Raw genomic sequence first — 25,717 nt, 5'->3', positions numbered from 1 at the left:
ATAAAACTTGTAGTAGGTAAAATATCAATGAAAACAGACTTCACTTTGTCATGGTATGTTCTTACTTTCAAGAAAAAATAATATGACCTCGTATGTATTTCGCTACTGTAAAAACACTACAACATATATCAGCGCGTTTAAATTCGCGAAAATTTGTGATCTTAAGAAAAAAAAACATAAAACTTTTTGATATATTACATGATTTTGAATTCACTTAGATATAAACTTTTTGAGTAATTAAATTGTAGGCAAAATACGAGCGAAAATATTATGTCACTTCTGCAATTAACATCAATGAGGATGACTACATGTCACAATACGTCAAGGAGATGTCAACAGACGACATAAGCGGGTAAATTATTTGTATGGATGTTCTTGTCTATCGCTAGAATATATGTCAATGGTTCATCGAGACTAAGGTCCGTCCGTATAACACATACAAAAAATCGCAAAAAAATAAATATTACTACAAAAATAGGAATTTTCATTGAAGAATATTTTTATGGTACTAATATTGTGCAGGGGTCTTAGGCAGCTCCTATAGTTTAGGGCCTGAGTGTGAGCAGGTATATAGGTATGTCGCAGTCGGATAAGAGATGAGAGTAATACTGAGTCGGATTGTATAAACCGCGATATTACATTACGGCTAATCGTTAGTAAAACAATGCCTTTTCACGCTTCATGTACATACCTTTGACGTAGTTACTAAAGGTACATATTGATGTATCTTTCTAATAAGGTATATCCGATGGGTATATTATCGCTCTTGGAATTTCTTTGGAATTAAGGCCCAGTTTTGATCGACTCCTTTTGTGTGGTGTTATAATAATTTCCTATATTTTACCGGAGCAAAGTTACAAACCAAATAGCTTTAAAGGAAAAAAGTGTCACATGTAGCAAGAAAATAACTTCAGAAATCCTTTGTTAACGATTTTTTAAATATGTTTTTTTATTTTTTGCTATGGACGCAGGATGTAAAGGAATGTACAAGAACGCACAAAGCACAGCAGTGCCAATTATTCCCCTAGTGGCAGACATATGGCACTAATTTGTCAAAATAGGTTATAACGCTACCAAATGTGATACAATATAGCAAAGAGGTGAATTAGTTGGACTTCTCTTTTTTATACACGCTGTCATGTTTTTGCTCTCTTTCTATTGTTGGATCAGACGTCAGCAACACAAATCGCCATTATTATACCGCGAGGCTACGTACCTACGTAGTAACATCGCTTACGTTCATGTTTTTTGAGAAGAAAAACGTTGAAATCAGTACATTACTGTAATATCAAACGAAAAAATGTTCGGTGGCAGTGTGCTCGTGGTGATTCAATCCAGGTGAAACACGCGCGGCGAAAGGGGAGTCAAAACGTGGTGCGTCAAGCACGAGTTAGCGGTTGCCGTAGTTTGTTATCAAACAGCGCTGCGCGAGACCGCGACTGCGAGACCATGGCGGAGGCGGCGCCCGGGAACATCGTGAAGGAGGGCTGGCTGCAGAAGCGCGGCGAGCACATCCGCAACTGGCGCGACCGCTACTTCATCCTGTTCGACAACGGCGACCTGGTGGGCTTCAAGACGCAGCCGGAGCGGAACAACTACCGTGACCCGCTCAACAAGTTCACGGTGCGGGACTGCCAGATCATGGCCGTGGACAAGCCGCGCCCCTACACCTTCACCATCCGCGGCCTGCAGTGGACCACCGTCATCGAGCGCAACTTCTCCGTGGACAACGAGAAGGAACGGTCAGTCCCACTCAACATGCAGGCTTGGCTCGTTGCTGTGCCATAAGGAAACTGCTTGCCACTAATATGTTTATATTTGTCTCTCATTTTCCTGCTTTGGTGCAGGTTGATGGTGTCATAGATCAAAATATAAGTTTGTTTGTTTTCCTAATTGAATTGCAATCTTAATATTGTAATGATCTTGTTGATGCTGCAGACAAGTGAAGCATTGCATCTTAGCAAGAAGTATAAATAAGCATTAGAGTTCCTCAATAACAAACAGCAATACAGTTAGCTAAGATTGGATTGATTGTCGAGGTTGGCAAAGTGCTTAGCCCGGAATCTGCACAAACCACTTGTTTCAGGCTATTTGGGTAGGTGGCATTCTAGTATTGGTGTTTTCTTCATGCTAACATCTGAATTCTACTTGACATGAAATAGTCGCTAAATATACAAAAGTTAATAGGAGGCATATATTAATATTACAAATGTGAAAGTTGTAAGGTTTGGATCTTCGCTTCACAAATTTGAATAGATTTTAATAAAACTTGGTAGTATTGTAGCTTATACAGCAGAATTACAACAGGTGTGTTTTTATCCAGGTGCTAGAAGTATTCCCTTCAGGAAGCAAGTGACACTGCTGGTAGAAGCCAGCTTACACATTCTAAATAATGAATAACGATGGTAGAACTTTGTGACTACAATTAATAAACTAGATATTCAGTAGTAGGTATTGCACTTGTGAACGATAATATTATATTGCTTGCACTTCTAGCATACACAAATGGTGAAAACTTTATTTTGGAGTTTGACATGTCAGATGAATGATTCCAAGTGATAACCGCATGTCCTGGTTGTTCAGATATTTTAAGTGCCACTACTGTTTTTCCTCAAAGCAAAACTGTTGCATTTTATTATAAAGATATTTTGGTCATCCTCCAAGCCTTTTCCCAATCATGTTGGGGTTGGCTTCCAGTCTAACCGGATTCAGCTGAGTACCCGTGCTTTACAAGAAGCGACTGCCTATCTGACCTCTTCAACCCAGTTACCCGGGCAACCCGATACCCCTTGGTTAGACTGGCATCAGACTTACTGGCTTCTGACTACCCGTAACGACTGCCAAGGATGTTCAATGACAGCCGGGACCTACAGTTTAACGTGCCATCCGAAACACAGTCAACGGTGTCTAACATATACTTAGAAAGTACATACAAACTTAGAAAAGTTGCATTGGTACTTGCCTGACTTGGGATTGAACCCGCGCCCTCATTCTTGAGAGGTTGGTCCTTTACCCACTAGGCCACCACAACCACAAATAAAGACATTTATACTAATATACTTAGATATAATATAACAAAATTGAACAACCTATTAATTTTTCACTAAAAAGTAAACAGAAAGTATTCAATTATTTCAACAGTATTGTTTTGCATTGGTTTCTTTTGCTGAGAGCTAATGAATGTGTCTTGTATTTCTCCGCATTAGTGTTTTTATTATAGTTGAATTTCTGTTTTTATTGTTTTTTTTGTTAAGTTTCATGGTGTTCCAGTTTTCAATTGTAATTGTTATGTAGTGTTGATTACGACGTTTGTATCTTGTACTCGTTGTATTCAATAGGTGACCGTTAATCTTTGCAAAATTGTACGAAAAACAACAAGTGTTTTTTTAAATAGCCTATGCTGTCCCGCAGCTGGGCAAAGGTCAACCTAACGGTGAGGAAAGTGACCAGATCTTATCGCCAGTGCTTCCTCAGTCTGCCTCTAGGTCATCTTCTCCCTAGGATGGACATTTATGATGATCACTTGATATTTAATTGATAAATAACAACAACCAAATTAAATAAATGGTAAGCATGGATAGGCAAATGAAAATAAAACCTGAAGAGGAGTTTAAAGTTGTAAGCGCAAATCTGGGGCGGGTAGATAGATAGGTAGTCCCCAATTTGTAAGCTAGGAATTTCTCTAATGGTTCACTCATATGTATCGCAGGGTAACGCGCCGAAGAATACCCTTTCCCTTTAGTCCTGTCAAAATGTACGTAGTGAGGCAAGAGTGAGCAGTAGGCGACTAGATGTGCGTATGAATGTGTGCGGTGTTGCAGCGAGGAGTGGGTGGCGGCCATCCGCTACGTGTCGTCGCAGCTGAGCGCGGGCGGGCCCAGCGCCGCCGCGCTGCCCGAGAGCGACGACCGCGACATGGCGCAGCTCGGCACCAGCTTCCGCGACCCGCGCCGCATCGTGAGTACTCATCCTGACCAATATAACTTTACAGGCTTAGGGCACATAGTTATGATCTTAAGCCGCTCGCCATTCAAGTTTCTTTTCCAAATGACATGTGTGCCCTTCAGGTAATTGCTTCGACTGGTAGCGGAAAATTCTAAATATAAAGTGATATTTTGATGATTTACCTAAGTTTAAAGATACATCTTATCGGTCGCGGTAATAATATACCTACCTCAAAGTAGAGGTAGTTTTTGATGTTCTAAAAGTTCTTACAATCTTAATGCAATCCGACATACTGCTATATTTTGCATTAAAAAGTTGGCGTTGTGTGATGTACCTTACCCGTCTACAATACAATGAAGACAAAGCACTATGCGTACATGCGCGTGCGTTTAACACGAATAAATTCGTATGTAGAGTGAGCTCGGCCTAGGGCTGTGTCAGCAGTGCTCGACCAACGGCACACATTGTGCAAGCTTTGTTGATTTTCGTGATATGTAATACCATGTTTGCACAAGCCGCGGAAGGATAAAACTCCGGGGAAAACATGCATGCAAACGGATTTCCAAAAACAATAGTAAGAGGAAATAAAATATAAAACTAATAGGTAACTGATAGTTGTCCAATGTTGTATTACGTAGGCTCGCTGTGCTCTTTCACAACGAAGTTGAGGAAGAGGCGAATGGCACGCGTTAGTCAGCCGCCAGGCCGCTGGAAAGCTTTGGGCGCGAGGTGACTAACTGATGAGTCAGTTGTTTGTCGCTCTCACCGCACCCGACAATAGTCTCACTGCTGCGTGTTTTCCTTTGAGCTCGCTACTCGCCGACAAACTTGCAAACAAACACAGCTTGCAAAAAACGTTATTTATTATTGTCGTCAAACAACTAGGTACTTTATTCTTCTAATTCAGGAGATTCTAATCTAACTGACCACAAACTATGCATGATTTGTTTCTGTGCTCCAAGTGCTCGGTAACCAAAGAATGTACCCGCAGCTGAGTCGTGGTGGTGGCTACCCAACAGTTTGTGTGTGCTTTCTAGGCATGAGTGGCATTAGGTAGTCACAAGGCAGAAGGAGTGCCCGTCACTGTAGCGGGGGGGTCCGGTTCCATATTTTGTATAAGAGTAGGAGGGCAGCTTTTTGCCTGGCTACGTGGTATATGTAACTCTACACACATTTAAAACATAAAGGAATCACAAATAGTCGATACAAAAGCATCGAGTGTTAGATGGAGCAGTATTAAGTGCGTAAGTTTGCCGCAGACGCTGGAGAAGTTCGAGTTCGTGAAGGTGCTGGGCAAGGGCACGTTCGGCAAGGTGGTGCTGAGCCGCGAGAAGGGCACGGGCAAGCTGTACGCCATGAAGATCCTCAAGAAGAACCTCATCATACAGAAGGACGAGGTGGCGCACACCATCACCGAGAACCGCGTGCTCAAGAAGACCAAGCACCCCTTCCTCACGGTACGACAAACTCGCTTCCGTGTCTATTCTACTCATGTCAGGAGGGATAGTAGTTCTCTAATAGTACTAATACTAACTTTACTAGGTTAAATGAAACTTTCACAAGGTAGCCCAAAATCTCCTTGGGGCCCGATTCGCCCAATTTTACTTAAGCGACATACGATTCACGTTCGACTTGATTCGACTGAGATCCAATCCCGACTCGATTACTTTTGAAGCGTGTGTGGCATTCCGCTATTTTTTCTTTGAAATACAATTCAAAATCACCAAAATAGCAGACCAATCGCACACCAATCAAATGTCAATCGAATACGATTGGTCTTTTATTAGTAGCAGAATGCCCGATATGGTTAAAATTGCTATTGCGATCATATTGCGCTTCGGTTTCTATTCGATTTTGACATTATTAACTTAGGAGAATCGGGCCCCAGTTTTAACCATATCGGGCATTCTGCTACTAATATAAGACCAATCGTATTCCAACGACATTCGATTGGTTTGCGATTGGTCTGCTATCTTGGTGATTTTGGTCTATACGGTAGTTTGCTCTACAATCATATTGCAATTGTAAATCATTTGCAGAGAAAATGATTCATTATTGAATGACAGAAAAGGATAAAAACGTTTATTTCAAAGAAAAAATAGCGGAATGCCACATACGCTTCGAGTCGGGATTGGATCTCATTCGAACCGAGTCGAACGTGAATCGTGTGTCGCTTAAGTAAAATTAGGAGAATCGGGCCCCTGTAAGTCAGTGTGTAGGAATAAAGAGTGCACCAGTGTCATAATATGTCTCGCGCGGGTGGCAGCCTAGGACACTATTATTATATAGGTATACCTAGGCACAATACTAAAAAATATACATAATTATCTCGCTCACTAACTGTTTATGCGCAGCTTGGTGGGTTTACAAAAGGTAAAACTGATGGTCTAAATAAATATTCGTATAACAGCTAACTGTCGGTTTGTACATGTCGATGCTTGTGCGTGTTACGCCGCGTGATATTATAATATTGAGTCGTGCACGGGCGCGGTCCCGGCGCAGGCGCTGCGCTACTCGTTCCAGACGGCGGACCGCGTGTGCTTCGTCATGGAGTACGCCAACGGCGGCGAGCTGTTCTTCCACCTGTCGCGCGAGCGATCCTTCTCCGAGGAGCGGACGCGCTTCTACGGCGCCGAGATCGTGTCCGCGCTCGGCTACCTGCACGCCGAGGGCATCATCTACCGCGACCTCAAGCTCGAGAACCTGCTGCTCGACAAGGACGGCCACATCAAGATCGCCGACTTCGGCCTGTGCAAGGTGAGTGCGCCCGCAGCCGCCGCCGCCGACTCCTACTGCCGCCGCTGACCGCCGCTCTGCCGCAGGTCAACATCACGTACGGGCGCACCACCAAGACGTTCTGCGGCACGCCGGAGTACCTGGCGCCCGAGGTGCTGGAGGACACGGACTACGGGCCGGCCGTGGACTGGTGGGGCACGGGCGTCGTCATGTACGAGATGGCGTGCGGCCGCCTGCCGTTCTACAACCGCGACCACGACGTGCTGTTCTCGCTGATCCTGAGCGAGGAGGTGCGGTTCCCGCGGGCGCTGTCGGCCGCCTGCCGGGCGCTGCTGGCGGGGCTGCTGACCAAGGAGCCGGCGTCGCGGCTGGGCGCGGGCCCCGACGACGCGCACGAGATCATGAACCACCCGTTCTTCGCGTCCGTCAACTGGGCCGACCTGGTCGCCAAGAAGATCCCGCCGCCCTTCAAGCCGCAGGTGGAGTCGGAGACGGACACGCGCTACTTCGACTCGGAGTTCACGGGCGAGTCCGTGGAGCTGACGCCGCCCGAGAGCGACTCCAGCCTCGCCAGGATACAGGAGGAGCAGTTCCCGCAGTTCTCTTACCAGGTACTTTATATCGGTGTGTCCTAACTGATCACATTCAATCCTATCACATATACTTTATGGTATTCTATGGCGAATTGTAAAAAAATAACCTTATCCATTAAGTGGCTTAGCCACAGGAGCCATTTTTGTTTTCATCGTTTATAACATCATGTGTATAGCAGAGATAAAGTTAGGAGTATTTTGACCAGTTGACAGCTGTCAGTTTTCAAGGGAGAATTTCCGTTGTTTGTAATGACTGACTCTTAAATGTTCTAATTCTCGCACACTTTTATTCTGTTTACTTTGTTTGTTTTTTTTTTTACGCATTTTATTTTTTTTATTTGTGCTAATCGACATTATATTAACCAGCATATTAACATATTTAACTTAATATGATTAGGTACGACACACTTTGTATATTTCCTTTTCAAACACTGCCATTGCCATCTGGCGTTTTTTTATTCTGGTGTGGTATAAGGTGTGGATCAAAGCATAACGTCGCGACAGGTACACCACAATGTACAATCCCACTAATATTATAAATATGAAAGTTTGGGAGAATCTATGGATATATGTTTGTTATTCTTTCACGGAAACGGCTGGACCGGTTTAGTTGAAATTTGGTATGTATTATTGTATTATATTCGGGATTAACACAGGCTATTTTTATCAACCCACCACACGGGCGATGCCGCGGGCGAATACCAGTATGTTATATTTCAGAGTCATTCGTTGCATATCTAAAAGATAACCACAACAGTCACCATTTGATGTTCCACAACCATTCAGATCATAGTAAATATATCGCAATCGGTTTGTATAATCTGCCATACCACTTCACAGCTAGCTATTATAATAGAAAGCAGAGCCGTTTTGAATTGCGGCGGTTCAAATACATATTATAATTATTTTTATTGGCATTGCGACTTGGAATGGCAAAGTAAATAAAATGAAGTCATTTTCTTGTGTTAATGTAATAGTATGGAATTTTATTATTTGCTAGCTGTTATTATATACTGGTCGTTTCACCCACGTCTCGTTGAAACTACTTCCCTAACCGGCAAAATTATAGCTTGTGTCACTCGAGGATAGCTTGACAATTTTTCCAGCCTTTAGTGGCGGACATACTGTCTGACTCAAGGTATACCAAACAAGACCTAATGAGAGCTCAGATGTGCACAACTTGTATTGAATGTTGTATGCCGCTCAATGCTAGTGATCTTGAGATCTTGTGAACTCCGTTTTTGTTTTCCTGACTCGTCGATTACAGGCTGGTAAGCTCTCATCTTACAGAGGGTAGTTCCAGTGCCTCCATTAAACTATGTTTCAAGTTCACTGATGACAATTCTTTTTTTACTTTTGTTTAGTAATGAATAATACATAATCATATTTAATTTGGAATAGAAAGTCGTTGAATTGGGAATAATGGTTGACCTTTCAAAAGATTGAACTTGAAATGAAGCAATAAAATGGGGCGCCAGGTAATAACGGGCAGTCGTATTGCGCAGGACATCTGCTCGTCGGCACACTCAGCGCTGTCGCATCACTCGGCGCTGGCCGACAAGCGCCAGTAGCGGCCGACCAGCGCCAGTAGCGGCCGACCAGCGCCAGTAGCGGCCGACCAGCGCCAGTAGCGGCCGACAAGCGCCAGAAGCGGCCGACAAGCGCCAGTAGCGGCCGACAAGCGCTAGTAGCCGCCGCCGCCGCCTGTCCGCGTCTGTCCGCGCCGCCTCGCTGCTGTACGGTGAAGGCACAACGAAACAACATCTTTACAGTATTAATATTGTATTCAGTTAAAACAATACAAATAGCTTGAATATCCGAAACTGTTAATTTGTTTATAAGTAATATGTTAGAGACAGACGAAAGAGCGCGAGAGACGTCTCCGCGGGCACGGCGCTCTCAAGGCACTATCAACACTGGGTGCAGGCCGCCGGGCTAGCGCCGCTCATGTATTTCCTTTTGTATATATTATTAAAGTTAGGATTAAAGCGATTGCGTTGTTTCATTCCCCTCCCCCCCCCGCACCACTGCCCGACCGAACTATGCTTACGAATACAATATCTCGGATAAACTTTAAAAACATTAACAACCAATAACTATACAACAGGCTGTCCGGACGGTGGCGTCGTGCTCCCGTCAGCGTGACAGGCAACGTCGGGTGGGTCGATATGTATGCACTTGCGTTGCAGCGTACTAACTTATACCACAGAAATTGCAACAAGGTGCCGGAGTGACACGGCCGGACTGTGCGAGTGTGCACTCATCATTATCTATATTATAAACTAGTGTTAGCGTTACTGCAGAACAGTGCTCTTTTGCTAGGAAGTAGAGAATATTCTTTATCATACAAAATATGTGGTCACACGAGTGTTTAATCATTTCAAAAAAATTCTAAAGAGGAAAATATATTGCTTTCAAATGCAAAATATTTTCTAGTTATTATATTAGGTATTACTTAGTATAAGTACACATTTTTTACAAATTCGTTTAGTTTAGCCCGTAAAGAAATGTCAAATCGCCGACAGCCTATCCCACTGCTTCAACGGGTTGAACACATGTCATCGATTAGACCAAGAAGTTAACAAAGAATCGGAAACTCGATCGAGTCGAGTCGGAATGTCGTCGCGTGCTAGGTAACGATGGGCTAGGTCGCCGGCGCGGTACAACATCGCGGTGCCACAGTCGAGTCCCGTGTCACGGTGTCCGCAAGCGAAACGCAGCGTGTCTACTCGCATCGAGTGCTAAGGTATCTACAGTACGTCTATGTACAGAGCGGCGCCCGGCGCTACAGCGGCCGCGCGCCGGGCGCCGCCGCGCGCTACACGAAGTCGCGGCGCCGCTGTGCTGCGCCGGGCCCCGCGGCCCCGCCCGGGCCCCCGCCCGGGCTGCCCGGCGCCTCGCCCGGCGTCGTGGCCGGCGGCGTGGGCGCCGCGCCCTTGCTGCGACCCTGCCGACATATTTATATGTTTACTAGTTGGTTAGGGGCCGTTCAAATATTACGTAAGCAGATTTATTACAATTATTTACCCCCACCCCCTTGTCAGCAAAAGTAAGCAAAGCTTTTACCCTCCCCATGCTTATGTAAACATTTTTCAATTAAAAATGTATTTTTGTTTAGTTTATAATGTTATATGTAGTATCCGAACAAAACAATACCCTGACAGAAGAACTTTAGACGACTGAACAGCGCGCGGTAATTCCCCGAATCGATTCTAAAGCGAGTGCCTTAACGTATGCTTAGTATATTTGCGGGAATCCCCGAAAATGCGTTTCGTTTTCAAGCATAGACAATGTGAGGGTTGCCTTTCGTGTAAAAAAGTAAATAACTATCGATAACGTAATCATCATCTGGACTCCCCTACCCCCCATGTCATCCAAAATATGCAAAACAAAGACACCCCCTATAGTGTTTACATAATACTTGAACGGCCCCTTATACGAAAGTAACATAAGCAGCGTTAAATATCCAGACGCGGTCCCAGCCGAGTATATTGAGGATCTACGTAAGTATACTAACAGTATGCGTGAGCGAGGCCTACTTAGAACGAAATGTATTTCAGTCTGTTTCAATACGAGTGGGACTCGCACACAAAGGTTTTTTGCCAGTATCCATTAAAACATGTTTTGTTGTATGGTAGCCCCAGGTATCCCCTAGCTAAATATTTATTTAAATAATTCTAGTTTTTTTGATTTTGTTGTAATAGTGTAAAGGCCCCAGTACACGTTGGCCCAAGTGCGGCCAATACACGCCATCACCAATGTGTACACGGGGTATTGGTGCAGGTTGGCGGACATTTGTCAAGGTTGGCGCGCATTCGGCGAGTTGTCGGTTTTTTGGGCACACATCAAAGGAATCTTGGCCCAGCTTGGCGTGTGGTGTTTACACATTCGGCCAATGTTTAGTTCGTCACCGACCGCTGAGGATAAAATACACTTTTGTGTTGCGTGTAAAAATAAATATAGTAGTAAATATAGTAGTGTAGTATAATATAAATATATATAGTAGTGTACAAATAAATAGTCGAAGCCTTAATTACTTCGACGTCCATCGCAAGTGGTTTGCCAGGCTGGAATGAGCCATGCGCCAATGTGTAAGCACTATTTGATCGTGGCCTACATTTGTGCATTGCACAGCTTGGCCCAACACAGGCCAACGTGTACTGGAGCCTTAACAGTCTTGCGATACCTACCTACGGCATGGTGACATACCTATGTACATGAATTTTTTGTAAGAGGGTCCCGTTTTATCCGTTGACTACGGTAGGTACTCTCTAGCTAGAAAATATGTAGCCTCTGAATTCGCAAGTGACGTGAACGAATCGTTTGATTGGCCACCCCCAAGAATCGGTGTGCAGTAGATTATATTATTGGCTTAAACTCAGATCAAAGAAATAATATTGCAAAAAATACCAACTGGACATATTCATTTTTTTTTTTCAATTTGATTTAATTACGACTCCAAGTATCTGCGTAATGTCCCACATGTTTCAATCCTAATTGGATATCTATCGCATGTCGCTTAAGTAAAATTAGCACAATCAAGCCCCAGTAAAGTTATCGGCACGGATATTGAGCCCTGGCCTTCACCTGCGCAGTAGCGATTTATTGGTTTATTGCCTTGTGTACAGTGCGCAAAGCGATCCCCACTCTTCCGCCGAGAGCTCAATATCCGTGCCGGTAACTATACCCCTCGGTAAGACTGGTGTCATAGGTCGCGCTGGCTTCTGGCTACCCGTAACGACTGTTAAGAAGACTATCTATAGGTTTCCAACAGTGAATTAATTTTTCAACATAGCTTAAGGTGGACGAAGTCGCGGCCAGAAGCCCTTTATACAAAGTATTGCTGCATAAAATGAGGATTAAGCGAACCTTCGAGCGGCGCTTCCTTGTGGTGGTGCTGGCGTCGCTGGCGCGCAGTACGTCGGGGTCGGCGGGCGTGGGGACCGGGGCCCCGCCTGCCGGGGGCCCACCCGCCGGGGCCCCGCCCGCCGGGCCCGCAGCACCGCTCGCGCCCGCCTCGCCGGGTGACGCGCCCAGCCGCGACGCTAGCATCGTCAAAAGCTCTTCCACTCGTCCGAGCTGAAATCCATAAAGAAGTGGTGTTACCCTTTCATGGTTTACATGACGCACCAACTGCTGTTGTCTGCCACCTAAACAACCCACCAACAACTTTCAGGCACAATTGTTGGGTGCTACTTCTTACTCGAAAAGAGGTTCCCTAATACCTACATAAAACAATAGCATCATGTAGGTAACATTGCAGTAGTAACACGACGGGATATGGAGATATAGACATCTTATAGTTCTGAAAACGCGTTATTTTTAAGGACAGCACTTTTTTTACAACAATTGTCTTATAATTTCTAACTTGCGTCACAGATTACTAAATAGTTACTACGTAACTTGCGTTTTTAGTTCTTTAAGAGAGGCAGAATTTCCTTAAATCCCGACGTGCTTGAGCAACTTTGTGTTCTGACTTCTTTTACTTCTATGAAGTCAAACAATCTACAAGAAAGTAATATGTTTAATCTCGTGCAATAAGCTACCTGTAGACGAGTGTTATTAAATGATAAAAGTTATGTATTTAGGTATAGAAAGCTGTGCGGTGCCGAAAGGGGCCCGATTCAGCTAATGTAATAATGTGACAATTGGAAAGGAATCTAATCGCAATAGCAGTTTTAACCATATCGGGCATTCTGTTACTAAAATATAAGATCCATGGAATTCTAATGACATTTGATTGGTCTGCGATGGTCTGCCATTTGGTCTAGGGTTGTCTGGGGCCCGATTCTCCTAAGTTAATATTGTCAAAATCTAATAGAAATTGAATCGCAATCTGATCGCAATAGCAGTTTTAACCTTATCGGGCATTCTGCTACTAATATAAACCAATCGTATTCCAATGACATTCGATTGGTCTGCTATTTTGGTGATTTTGGTCTATACGGTAGTTTGCTGTACAATCATTTTGCAATGATAAATCATTTGTAGACAATATGATTCATTATTGAAGCACAGAAAAGGATAAAAACGTTTATTTAAAAGAAAAAATAGCGGAATGCCACATACGCTTCAATCGTAATTGAGTCGTGATTGAATGTGCTGTCAAAGACTGTCAAAAGCACTGACCTCTATATATAACACTGGACAGGCTGTTGTCAACGTGCTTTTGTGCCCGTTTGATAATCGCCATTTTGGCGCTGTTAGACGTAGCGAGTGTCCGTGGTACTAAAATTATTTTACAGTGAACCAATGAACAAACACTTCTCTCACAGCCTTTTGCAATTATACGTCAAAATTAGTTCTGTGGACACTCGCTTAGACGATATTGGCGCTTCAAATGGGCACAAAAAAAATGCTGTCAAACGTACGGAACAGCCTGTCCAGTGTTATATATAGAGGTCAGTGGTCAAAAGGTTGTAATTTGAGGCACGGGCCGTTCTACTATTAACTCTTGCCCGATCGACCCTTGCAGCTGTTGCGGAGCCGTAGGTACCGCAGTATAAAGAACGAATAGGTATTTCGTGCGTGTCCTAGATGTCTGATTTAAACACGAGAAACGAATTAAAGTGAGTGGATTGTGAAACCTTTTGTTGGAGCCTCTGCACTTCGTTTCGTACGTCCCGACGCAGCTCTGCAAGCGCGGCATCGTGCGACGCATGCGAGCTGCTGGGCGCGGCGGCGGCGGCCTGGCCCGCGCCGGCCGGGCCTGCGCCGGTCGGGCCCGCGCTGCTCGGGCCGCTCGGCCGCCGCTCGTCCAGCTCTTCCTCGATGGTGTCCTGCCGCGCACTGGCGCCACTAACGCTCAGCGCGCTCGCCGACCGACCTTTCGCGAACGTGGCCTGCCGAGCGTTACCATTGTTACCGGCTGACTCCATCTTATTTTAGGATAGTATATGAAGATAGTCGAGCTCTTCACCTTGAGAGTGAGCGCGGTCGCCGAAGCGGGCGCGGAGGCGACGGAGGGCGCGGAGTCGGCGGGCGAGGCGGCGGCGGCGGCGGCGGCGGCGGGGCGGTCGCGCGCGCTGAGCGAGCGCGTGAAGGCGCCGCGCGCGGGCTCGGGCGCGTCCAGCGAGCCGGTGGCCAGCAGGCGCCCCACTTGCCGCGCGGCGGGCGCGGGCGCGGGCGCGGACGCGGGCTCGCCGCGCTCGGGGTCGGCGGCGCGGGCGTGGCGCGGGCGGGCGCGGGCGCGGGCGCGGCGGCCACGGAGCGCTCGCGGCGGAAGCGCGAGAAGATCTTGCGCACGAGGTGGTCCTGCGCCTGCTCGAGCTGCGGCTCGCGCTTCCGCCGCTCCATGAGCTCGCGCTCGCGCCGCACGTCCGCCACTTTGCGGAAGATGAGCCGGTGGCGCAGGTTGTACGTGAGCGTCAGGTTCCGCGCGAAGCTGTTGGCGAACGCCTGGTAGAAGTCCAGCACCTCGAGCAGGCGGTCGCGCTTGATGGTGTGCAGGTCGCAGTAGGTGAGCGCACGCACGTTGGCCGCCGATTGGCCCACTGCACTGTCTTTCCAGAACGAATCCCCGAACACGTCTCCCTTGCCTGCGAATGCAAAGATGCAACTCCAGAACGAGGCTAAGCTATGTATCAGCAGAAGAAGTTCCCTGTTGTTAGCGTTCGTACCGAGAATGGCGACGACCTCGTCATCCTGGATGACCTCGAGGCTGCCGGTGACGATGAAGCACAGCGAGTCGATGGACTCGCCCGTGTGGTACAGCAGGTCGCCCGGCGCCGAGTGCGACATCTGGAAGTGCATGGCCAGCGCGCGCAGGCAGCCGTCGGACGCGAGGCGGAAGGCGGGGTGCTCGTTGAACACCTTGCGGTTGAGGTGCACGCAGATGTCCGCCTTCATGTCCTTGGGGCAGTAGTTGAGCACCTGCGGAAGCGGGCGGTGAGCGGGCGGGGCGGCGCGGGGCGGAGGGGGAGGGGCCGCCGGCCTACCTTGTCGGTGTCCAGGCCCTTGGTCATGGCCCAGGTGGACACGACGTAGTCCATGACGCGCTCGCTCAGCGCCTTGGGCACCTCGTGCAGCTTCATGAACTCGCGCACGTTGTTCAGCATGTCGTGGTACTTGGCCGTGGCGGACGTCATTTGCTGGATGATGGTGGTCACGTGGCCGAATATGGTGGCGTACAGCAGGGCTGCCAACATTCGAACGCTGCTCGGTGAGCGCGGGAACCCCGCGGCTCATCGTGCTAAACACTTCACAAATGCAGTTCTTACGACTAGGTAGGTTTTTGATTGAGGTACCTGCTACCATCGAGATACCTCTCGTTTCTCGTGCCCAAGTCACAAGGAGTACGAATGAAAAATCTCTTATAGACAATCAGATAAAGTAAGTAATAGCGGTATAGTACCGGAAGTAACAGTAGTGGAGTAAGTACCGGATAAAGTAAGCACATCTGAAACCGTAGGGTCTCTAAACGTGAAAGGACCCAGAAAATTTTAACGTTTGTTAATATTTTTGGTATGGAAAAACTTATCAAATACTTTATTTCATCTTCGAATTGCATCGAATTGCAGTTGGGTCTTAGGAGGTTATCAATTTAGAATTGATTGGAGGGATTTTTGAAAAGTCCTAAGAAAGCGAGTGAAACCGCGAGAAAACTACTGTAACTATTAAGCTACGCCTAATGTTCTCTCAGATATGATACAGAATATAAAGTGTCTTTCATCAAAATGTTTATGTCGAGTTGTCATGTCGAAAGGATATGTTACCTAGTAGATTTGCTGACTTCATGAAATGCTTCATATCACGGACTGTTCCTACTGTCCACATCATGGAGTGGTCTCATCATGCGCAGATCAATGACAACAAACCAAACTTAAACGTAAAATAATTGCAATAATTTATAGTAAAAGTGCTATTTTATTTTTATTATGTTTAAGATTGACTGACTGAGCCTTGACCTTTAGGCACCGCGGCTCGGATACTTACGGTCGATGGGATATTAGGTCTTTTAAACCACCCAAAAGACCGTGGAAAACACTGGTACTTCAAACTGACTGAAGTTCACAACAAATGCTGGATTTTCATTAAATATTTTATACGTTCAGGCCATTTGTGGCATAATCTGATTTGAGTCGCCCATATCATCATCTTAAAGAAAGAAAGAATATAAGTTTTATTGCACGTGTAAAGACGCATATACACATGGGTTATATAAACATAGAAGTAAAAAATGTAAGGGGAAAATATGCGTCTTAAACGCGCAATACGGTCCTCGCTCAGCATAATGCTGCGACCCGACACGAGACAGTCGCGGTGTCATGGTGTTCAGCGATACCGCGGCGCGGTGACGGCAATCGGTTCGCGTGGCTTTGCATAAAGTAGGAGGTTCTCAATTCGGATGTTTCTTTTTTGTTTTATGTCTTTGTTAGGTACTTAATTTCTCTAAGACGCCTGGACCAATTCGGAAAATTGTCTAATACCAAACTAATATTATAAATGCGAAATTAACTCTGTCTGTCTGTCTTTTCTTCACGCCTAAACTACTGAACCGATTTGTGTGAAATTTGGTACAGACATAGTTTGTGACTTGAGAAAAGACATAAGATAGTACCTATTTATTAAAAAAAAAAAACCGGACGTACAGCGCTATCTATTGGTCAAAAGTCGGCATCAATTCACTATTCCATACGAACGAAGTCGCGGGCAAAAGCTAGTTTCTTTATACGAAAGGGTATACTTGCAGTTGGGCCGAGTGTTACCAGGTCAGAATCTGATGATGGAAACCCTGAGAAATCGGGGGCAACTTTCGAAAATTTTAAGCATCGGGTGAGTGCGAGATGAATACAAAAAAGTCAAGGGAGAACTCCACGTTAGTATATAGGAACTAAGTACCACGGGTTTGGGCTTAATTAATTTGTATTGACGAGATTATCAGAGCTGACAATGAAGGCCGATTGCATTTAGGAAACTCCATAATGGTTGACAAAAGCTACATTGTATTTGGGCAGATTTTATTCATTCAATATGACTTTCCACCGTTATGGGATACGAGTGCCATTGTGGGTATTAAAAATATTATAGTTTTGGACCCAAGAATTGCAAACCAAAAAACAAATATTGCAACCGACTTCACAAAACACTGGAAGGGACTTGGTAGAAGTTACCTACTGACATTTCATATTGGATCACATAGATTTAAATAAATTCTCTTTTCCATAAAAATAGAAGCCAACTTTACAGAACACTAACAGCCAGTTTCTTCGTCAAAAGTAAAAACCAAAGTAATGTCTAAAGTAAAAGTAACGGTCAAATTCATTTTATTATATTAGTTTTGCTGTCACTTTAGCCTTGAAAAAACGAATTTGACCGTTACTTTTACTTTAGACATTACTTTGACTTTTACTTTTGATGAAGAAACTGGCCGTAAAAAGGACAAAATAAAATTAGAAGTCTGTGTCTGTGGGGCTGTTGACTGTGTTAAACATAGGTAAACCACCGACTTCTAGACCCATGTGCAATTTTTTAAGTAAATCTATGTAATATAAAATGAAATAGGTACGGAGGGGAAGAGCAACTCTGGGACCTAGATGACATTTTAAAGGAAACGCTTACAGCCAGTTTCTTCATCAAAAGTAAAAGCCAAAGTAATATCATAAAGTAAAAGTAACGGTTAAATTCGTTTTTTCTATTAGTTTTGCTGTTACTTTAGCCTTGAAAAACGAATTCGACCGTTACTTTTACTTTATGACATTACTTTGGCTTTTACTTTGGATGAAGAAACTGGCTGTTAGTCCCTCAAAACGTAGGTTTTTCAAGTTTGTATCCCATTCGTTAAGTTTCATTCGAAGTTCAGGTCATGCTTAGTACGGGTGTTATTTGTACGATAAGTATAGACCACACACGTGACGCGCCGCGACGCTTCGTGGGCCTGCACGGGGATGGGGCGGGGCGGGAGGGAGGGGCACTACGGGGTGCACGTAGCGACACACGTGCGGGGGGGGGGGCGGGGCGGGGTGCAGGGGCGCGGCCCCCGCCACAGTGCGCTGCGCGGGGGTCGCGCCGTGCTCCGATTAATAACAGAAGAATTCCGGCACCTGCCACGATCATCATGCAGATGGTGAAGATCTTCTCGTTATCGGTCTCGGCGGCGACGTTGCCGAAGCCCACGGAGGTCATGCAGGTCATGGTGAAGTAGAGCGCGGTGACGTACATGGTCTTGCGCGACGGCCCGTTCACGAGCTCGGGCCCGTCGGACTCGTTAGACCACACGTACGAGTAGGGGCTCTGAGTGACGTTGGCCAGCTTCCACAGCCACGAGTACTGCAGGCCCGAGTCGGCGTCCGAGCGACCGATGCTGTACCACACGCAGGCCAGCCAGTGCGCCACCAGCATGTAGAAGCACAGCAGCAGGATGAGCATGGCGGCGCCGTACTCCAGGTAGCGGTCCAGCTTGCGCACCACGCGGCCCAGGCGCAGCAGCCGCACCACCTTCAGCGCGCTGAACAGGCTGCCGATGCCCTGCGGATACGGCTCGGGTCACAGTCGGCTCCACCAAGGGGCGGCCGCCAGGGGCAATACTCACGTCCTCGTCGTGGTCGAAGGCGTTGAACACGTCGTAGGGCAGGCACGACAGCAGGTCGATGAGGAACCATGACTTGAAGTAGTTCTTGCGGATCACCTTGGGGTCGCTCACCACCTCGCCGCCCGGGCCCACGAATGTCGTGTGGAAGTTGAGCACGATGTCGATGAAGAACACCACGTCCACAATGGAGTCTATGACCAGCAGCGACACGTCCTCGCTGGTCTTGTTCTTGAAGGCCACGTTGTAGGGCACCATGATGGCCGTGTAGAAGGTGAGGCACAGGATGATCCAGTCCCAGATGGCTTTGAAGGCGCAGTAGTGCAGCAGGATGTGCGGCGGCGTCTTGGGCGCCTCCTGGCGGTACTGCGGCAGCACGTCGCCCGACAGCGACATCACCTGCAACACGCGCGCGTCACCCTCCGACACTCGGGCGCCAAGCACTGCCACTACAAGACAGAGGGTTATACAAAGCAACAAAGCTTAATTATTTGCTTAATTTTTACCAAACTCGTACGTACGTAACTGTCTAGGTACTTAAATGAAAGAAAGTACAGTGCCGACTACTTTGTTTAGTCGCATTTTGATTTAGTTAAATTGTTGCAATTAAACGAAACTGTTTTTTGGATCGGCCTTAGTACGTTCACACTTAACACACAATATGCGCGAGGCAGACGAGGTCGTGCTTGTGAGTGCGGAGTAGTGTAGAGTGCGTGTTTACATGGTGTGCGGGAGTACTGACATGCGCCAGGTGGCTCGCGCGCGCCGGCTCCTTCAGCGCCGGCAGCGCCGACACCAGCACCGAGCGCGAGCGCGTCACCGACCGCGCCAGCTTCGCGAACTTCGACAGCCCTGCACAGACACAGCGCGTTGTAGTGGGGGACTGGGGGGTTGCTACGCTGTCGGCGGCTTGGTGCTACTGGCCTCCTTTGGGGTCGTCGGCATCGATGGGCTGCTTGAGCGCCGTGATGTCGCGGAAGGTGAGCAGGAACAGCACCACCAGCTCGCGCTCGTTGCGGATCGGCGCCACGTGCACCAGCAGCCACAGCGGCGTGCCTGCAACACACGGGACGCAGTCAGCGGGCGGCGGGGCAGGCGCGGGGCAGCGCCGGCTACGTACGGTTCTTCTTGTAGAGTAGGATCTCGAACTGGTCGGCGAGGTGATGGTCGAGCGCGCGGTCCACGCGCTCCACCGCCTCCTTCTCCGTGAGCTCGCCGTACATCCACGTGCACCTGCAGACGCGAAACATTCACACATACGCAGCTACGTGCCACTTCTAGGACACATGTCTGCCAATGGGGGGGCTACTACACACAAAGCCGACGCGTAGGTACTACTGCCAGCGGGCGGGCATAAACCCGTACTTCCGCAGGCACTGTGTGTAGTAAAATGTATGATTTGAAGAGTTACCTGCATGATTTCTGCATGACCTCGGCCCGGTTGTAGCCGCTCATCTTGCAGAAGGTCTCGTTGCAGTACACGATCGGGTAGTCCACGATCTGCGCGTTCGCCAGCAGGAAGCTGCTGTCTGCTGCAGACAAGCACGGTTACAGAGCGGGTCTGCGGGGTGCGGGCGGGGCGGGCGGGGCGGGGTATGGGACACTCACGCTGCGACGACGAGCGGCGGATGATGTTCTCGAGGAAGGTGTTCTGCGGGGCCACGAGCCCCCGGCGGCCGCCCGGCATGCCGCGCCGCTAGCGCACGCGCGCCTCACATGCCGCGCCGCCTCGTGGCTCCAGGCTCCGCTCACCACCTGCGCCGATACACATCAACAACGAGTTTTCGAGTTTCTCGTCATTTTATTCATCGTCTTCTCTTCTATATTTATTAGGAGCGAAAAACGTGTCGAGTATAAGTTCGGTTGCGTGTTATGTCTCTCGTATGCGTATGCAATAGTATGCATGTCACATGTGAGTCGGATTTCATTCTGCATCCATGCCTCGGTATCTGTCTCGCGGAAGTAACACTATAATTTAGGGTCTTTCGTCATCTCGACACACTTAACTCACCACGAATGTGTTCAGTCGTCAACTCAACACGTTAAGATTTTGATGCGTGTCCAGTTAGTGAAACTTAAATTATACACTTTTATGTTTTCACCAACTCGACACGTTTTAGAATTTACCCCGATATCAAGCAAAAAGTATAGTCGACTACATTCATTTTCTGTGTCACAAACATCATCGGTCACTGAACGTCCGCTTAGCAAACGCTTGAAACGCAAACATGGATTCCCAAACTACAAGTACAAGGAAATCATAAGTGCATTGAAGCCAGATGCATTAGCAACTTTCAATAATGTTCTACAATAAAATAATGGTATTGAAATAGAATCATTGTATGTATGTCACAAGTACTAGGCTAACATAACTTAACAGAAGATATTCGCTGCTATAAAATGGTTGTGATATTATTACTTAAATACTTAACATATTTCTAAAGAGTCAAATATTGTTTTTAGGTACAGAGTAATGTAGAATAATGTTTATTGTTTGTAAATTACCCATTTGATTATTGTTATGTCCTATGTGGGCTCTACACCTACTGATGATATGATATTGCTTAGTATTGTATGCCAAAAAATAAAGATTCAACGTTTCGATTTCGTTCGAATACAATTTTAATGAAACTAAATACATTTAATTAAAAAAAAAAGCTGAACAAATTTATATAGGTATGGAGTGTAGGTATATTTAAGGTTCAAAACGTAATTGCGTTTAACCTTGAAAAATATATTTATATGATTTTTCTGTGATACTCGAAGTGATGATTTCATGGTATTAGTTCAGTTCTGTTACCCTAGTACTTGTGACAAACAATGATTCGATTTTAATACCGTTATTTTATTGTAGAACATATCCCACCCAAAACAAAAATGTGAAAGACTGCCAAGTTCGATAATATGGGAATGCTTCGCCTATAAAAGAAGTGAGATCTGAATAAGTACCAAGTTCCATACACATACCTCAGTTAAAAATAGTTACTTTTTAATGATGTTACTTGGCAAGTTTTCATACACCTTGTTATAAACCTACTAAACGCAATGAATCAAGTATTTAATTTTCTATTAAAACTTGCCAAGTAATCATCTATTGATATGCGTAAATAAAATAGATTTTGAGTTACAGGGGGGTCGAATTTGGCCCGAAATGGTTCGTGTAATATAACCCACGGCCGGTGTGTCGCCTTTTTTGCTCGAACTTGGCGGACACACTGCCGTGTGTCTAGATTAAAAGTTGCTAATGCATCTGACTCCAACGCACTTATGATTTCCTACTTGTAGTAAGTAGTTTGGGAATCAATGTTCTCGTTTCAGGCGTTTGCTAAGCGGACGTTCAGTGGCCGATGATATTTGTGACACAGAAAATGGATGTAGTTGACTGTACTTTTGCTTGAAATCGGGTTAAATTCTAAAATGTGTTGAGTTGGTGAAAACATAAAAGTGTATAATTTAAGTTTCACTAACTGGACACGTATCAAAATCTTAACGTGTCTAGTTGACGACATAATAGATGTTAAAATTTTGAGTTTCACCAACTGAACACATTCGTGGTGAGTTAAGCGTGTCGAGATGACGAAAGACCCATAATTTAATGTCATGGATTTCCGCAAAGAAACGTCTGATTCCATAGTTTCTAGAAAACCTATAGGTACCTTACCTAGTTAAGTGTTCTTCTTTCTATACTATATATATCTTTCTATTCTTTCTATTTGTTTGTACTTATTTGGTTAGTGATTCCTACCTAAACTAGACTTTAATTTTAGTTTTAACTACTCGTGCATGATGTACATTACTATTTGTTTCAGCTGTGGATAACGTTGTGAGTTGCACACTGATGTATACTTCTTAACCATTTTGTTTGATTTTTAGTAAGCGTGTAATTGTTTGTTTTCCCTAATAAATAAAATAAAATAAACTGTACCTACATTCGCCGATACTCTTTTCCTTTGATTTCACTCTACTGCCCTCAGCCTTTTTATCGTCCCACTGCTGGGCACAGGCCTCCTCTCACACGGACAAGGATTGAGCATTAATCACCATGCTTGCTCAATGCGGGTTGGTGATTTCAGACTTTATAGTCCAGGTTTCCTCAAGATGTTTTCCTTCACCTTTTTATCAGCCATTGGTGTCTAAGATTACTTAGAAAGTAATACAAACTTAGAAAAGTTGCATTGGTACTTGCCTGACCTGGAATCGAACCCACATCCTCATACTCGAGAGGTTGGTTCTTTACCCACTAGGCCACCACGACTTCTTCTTGATTTCACTGCCATTATTCATCTTCTCATTTTTTAGCTTGCGTACCCAATAAAAATTATCTATTACGATATAGCGGAAATGTCTATAGACCAAAAGTTAGAAGCGCCAAGCGTAAGTAACTACTTAGGTACCTACACCTATAAAAAAGTCTTGAGCAACATAATTTCAATTTTTATTTTCGAACCAACGGTGTCAAAAGTCCAAGTTTTGTTCTCCGTCGCCGTATGATTGCAAATAATTTTTAATGGCCCCCCATGGCTACGGGCCATAAATCAGTAAATCCGGCCCTGTCTACTTTAAAGGAGCCTAATTAAATCTAAATGCCCTAGTCAATTGTAGGTTTGTAATTACTCTTATAAAGGACCATGCCCATATGTGCCCCAGTAACGCCCAGAGAAAGTATATTACAAGATAGCCTTATTAAATAAAAACTAGAATTATAATGATAATTTGAAGTCTTAAAAAGCACCGGTAAAAAAAAAGTCATTCTTGTTGATATTGCAGTACATGACATCGTTTCAATCATGCTTTATTTATTACGGTCTGGAATCTCGTCCATTGGCCCATGTATATATTCATTTAATGTATACAATATATTCAAATAACTGACATGTTTATCTAATAACATACAATTAAGTCATGAATTCATGTTGATCATGAAGTTCCTATTGAAAAACTAATAGCAATGCTGTCTATAAACGATAAAATGTATAAAAACCAGTAGGAAGTTATCATGTTTAATGTCCAACATCTTTTGAATCGGTGCTTTATATAATATTAAATCTAGATATCTTACAAATATGGCTATAAAGCTATCGTATGACATAGAACTGGAATTTGGGCATTGCATGGCGTTGCTGACTTTTGACTCCATACTAATATGGGCATGATCCTTTTGACGTCGACTTTGCCTGCCTACTTATGAGTAAATTATTAACGAAAGAGTAGGGTTAACTTTCCAACACAAAATCATAAAAACATTTTATACCTAAGTACATATAATATTAGCCTAAGCCAATTTACATGTCTAGGTACTGTGTCATCCATTAAAGGCCACCTCATATAAATATTAAGACGATTACTAAGTTATACCTAATGCTTATTTATTTCACAATCACGAGTGTTAATAGGGATCTTTTACCTAATAAAGAATTTCCTAATTTGCGTTTACCTGAATAGCAGTTTGATATAAAAAGAACCTTCACCCAGGTATATATTTATCGAGGTCACCGCGTGCACTAGCTACATAATACAATTAAAAGTTTAGCAGGTGAGACGCCACTGACCATTGTGTGTGGGTTATCTGCACCGTCTCGCGACAAGACCAATATGTCGGGCCTCGACGGACCTCGCTACAGCTGCAACAGTTCTGGATCACGCCTAGGTATGAACGACTCGAGCACGTTTCTCCTCAAGTAAGACACTTCATAATCTGGCACATCTTAGTGCCTTGAATAGGTATCCGATTTATGTACATGGCATGTGTAGGTACAGATGTCATTTACTGAATAGGTAGGTACGTACTGAAATGAAGCTTTGAGATGTTACCTGAGCTTTCTGTTTGGTGCACAAGTCGGAGCTTCGCTGCAAAAATTCGTAGAAGATGAATAGTAAACAGGAGTGTGCAGCCTGCGCTCGGCACGTCACAGCTGTCGCTCCACCTTGAGTACGATTCTTTGCGCACCACGCACCACACACTCAAGTCTCTCACTATTCGATTCCGTGCATCCAAATATTTATGTATTAACTAGATATTATTAATCGGGTACTAATCTCGGCTGCTTTTGCCGAATTGAGATTGACTTTGTTATTATTGAGATACCTGACTAAAAATATTATTTGATTTAGGCACCTAACTATTAAGTAATCAGGATTAAATACAAAATGTATATGGGGAAGAGGAGGTACGGCCATCAGTGGGAACGTACACAAAGTCGTAGGGTAGCGGTGGAGATCGATATAATTGTTTAGGCGTTCGGTGGGACATGCAGCAGGGCCGCAGCACGGGCGGGTCGGCCGGCGGTCGCGCACTAATCCACTTAGGCGGCCGCGCGGGGCGCAGCCGGCGACTGCACGCGGCAGACGGCGCGGCGGCGGAGTGGAGGCGCGCGGAGCCGGCGGTGGCGGGCGCGGACTGCGGGGCCCGCGCCTGCGCCCGCCGGGGCCCCTCGCGCCTGCGCCCGCCGGCCGAGCCGCCCCTGTCTCCGACCACTACTGGGGCGCGCACGGCCCGAATATTTGAATGTGGCTCCCGCATGATACTGAACAAGTTTCATATTTACTAGCGACCTAGCCTAGCTCGCACGGGAATAAATGATAAAATGATAGATACTACCATAATTATACAGGGCACTATTACTAAAACTTTATTTATGAATCTCTCTCGGTTTATTGACAAAAAATGGGCCGAAACCGTGTCGGGCCACGCTCGGTGAAGAATTCCGTAGTTTTCCGTCCTTCACAATTAATTCCCCACTTAAGGGTCAAACAAGAAGTTTAATTCTTCCCAAAATTCTTACGACACCTGTGATACGAGTAAAAGAGAGGCGGATTCGAACCAGCCCTGAAAAAGGTTGTGGGCACATTCATCAGACATGGCTGAAAATTCAAATTTATTAAATTCAGGTATTTGAGAGGGAATATAGGAAGAGTA

General features: G+C 45.5%; 2 protein-coding genes across 2 annotated transcripts; one reads left to right on the top strand and one right to left on the bottom strand.

The window, feature by feature from the left end:
* Positions 1–1,067: 1,067 nt before the first annotated feature.
* LOC110369787 (RAC serine/threonine-protein kinase) lies at positions 1,068–9,266 on the top strand. Its single transcript, XM_049844398.2, has 6 exons — positions 1,068–1,742; positions 3,822–3,957; positions 5,205–5,402; positions 6,448–6,702; positions 6,768–7,292; positions 8,780–9,266. Exons 1-6 carry the CDS (start codon positions 1,450–1,452, stop codon positions 8,843–8,845), a joined length of 1,473 nt encoding a protein of 490 aa, XP_049700355.1. The 5' UTR covers positions 1,068–1,449; the 3' UTR covers positions 8,846–9,266.
* Positions 9,040–25,186, bottom strand: LOC110369806 (potassium voltage-gated channel protein eag). Its single transcript, XM_049844397.2, is given in 15 exon segments — positions 9,040–10,221; positions 12,144–12,353; positions 13,862–14,116; positions 14,194–14,438; positions 14,441–14,812; positions 14,894–15,146; positions 15,212–15,411; positions 18,317–18,740; positions 18,805–19,200; positions 19,544–19,653; positions 19,726–19,857; positions 19,922–20,034; positions 20,213–20,333; positions 20,410–20,556; positions 24,613–25,186. Coding segments are annotated over 14 exon segments (3,039 nt in total). The 5' UTR covers positions 20,489–20,556; positions 24,613–25,186; the 3' UTR covers positions 9,040–10,092.
* Positions 25,187–25,717: the final 531 nt, after the last annotated feature.

The sequence above is a fragment of the Helicoverpa armigera genome, chromosome 16 (assembly GCF_030705265.1).
Source record: "Helicoverpa armigera isolate CAAS_96S chromosome 16, ASM3070526v1, whole genome shotgun sequence".
Lineage (NCBI taxonomy): Eukaryota > Metazoa > Arthropoda > Insecta > Lepidoptera > Noctuidae > Helicoverpa > Helicoverpa armigera.
The sequence above is the reverse complement of the archived record's forward strand: the minus strand, read 5'-3'. Positions and strand labels throughout refer to the sequence as shown.

Excerpts from the sequence above, each read along its gene's own strand:
- LOC110369787 (XM_049844398.2), top strand. The coding sequence starts at position 1,450 with ATGGCGGAGGCGGCGCCCGGGAACATCGTGAAGGAGGGCTGGCTGCAG. Across the intron at positions 1,743-3,821 it reads GTGGACAACGAGAAGGAACG|CGAGGAGTGGGTGGCGGCCA; the intron begins GTCAGTCCCACT and ends GCGGTGTTGCAG. Across the intron at positions 3,958-5,204 it reads TCCGCGACCCGCGCCGCATC|ACGCTGGAGAAGTTCGAGTT; the intron begins GTGAGTACTCAT and ends AGTTTGCCGCAG.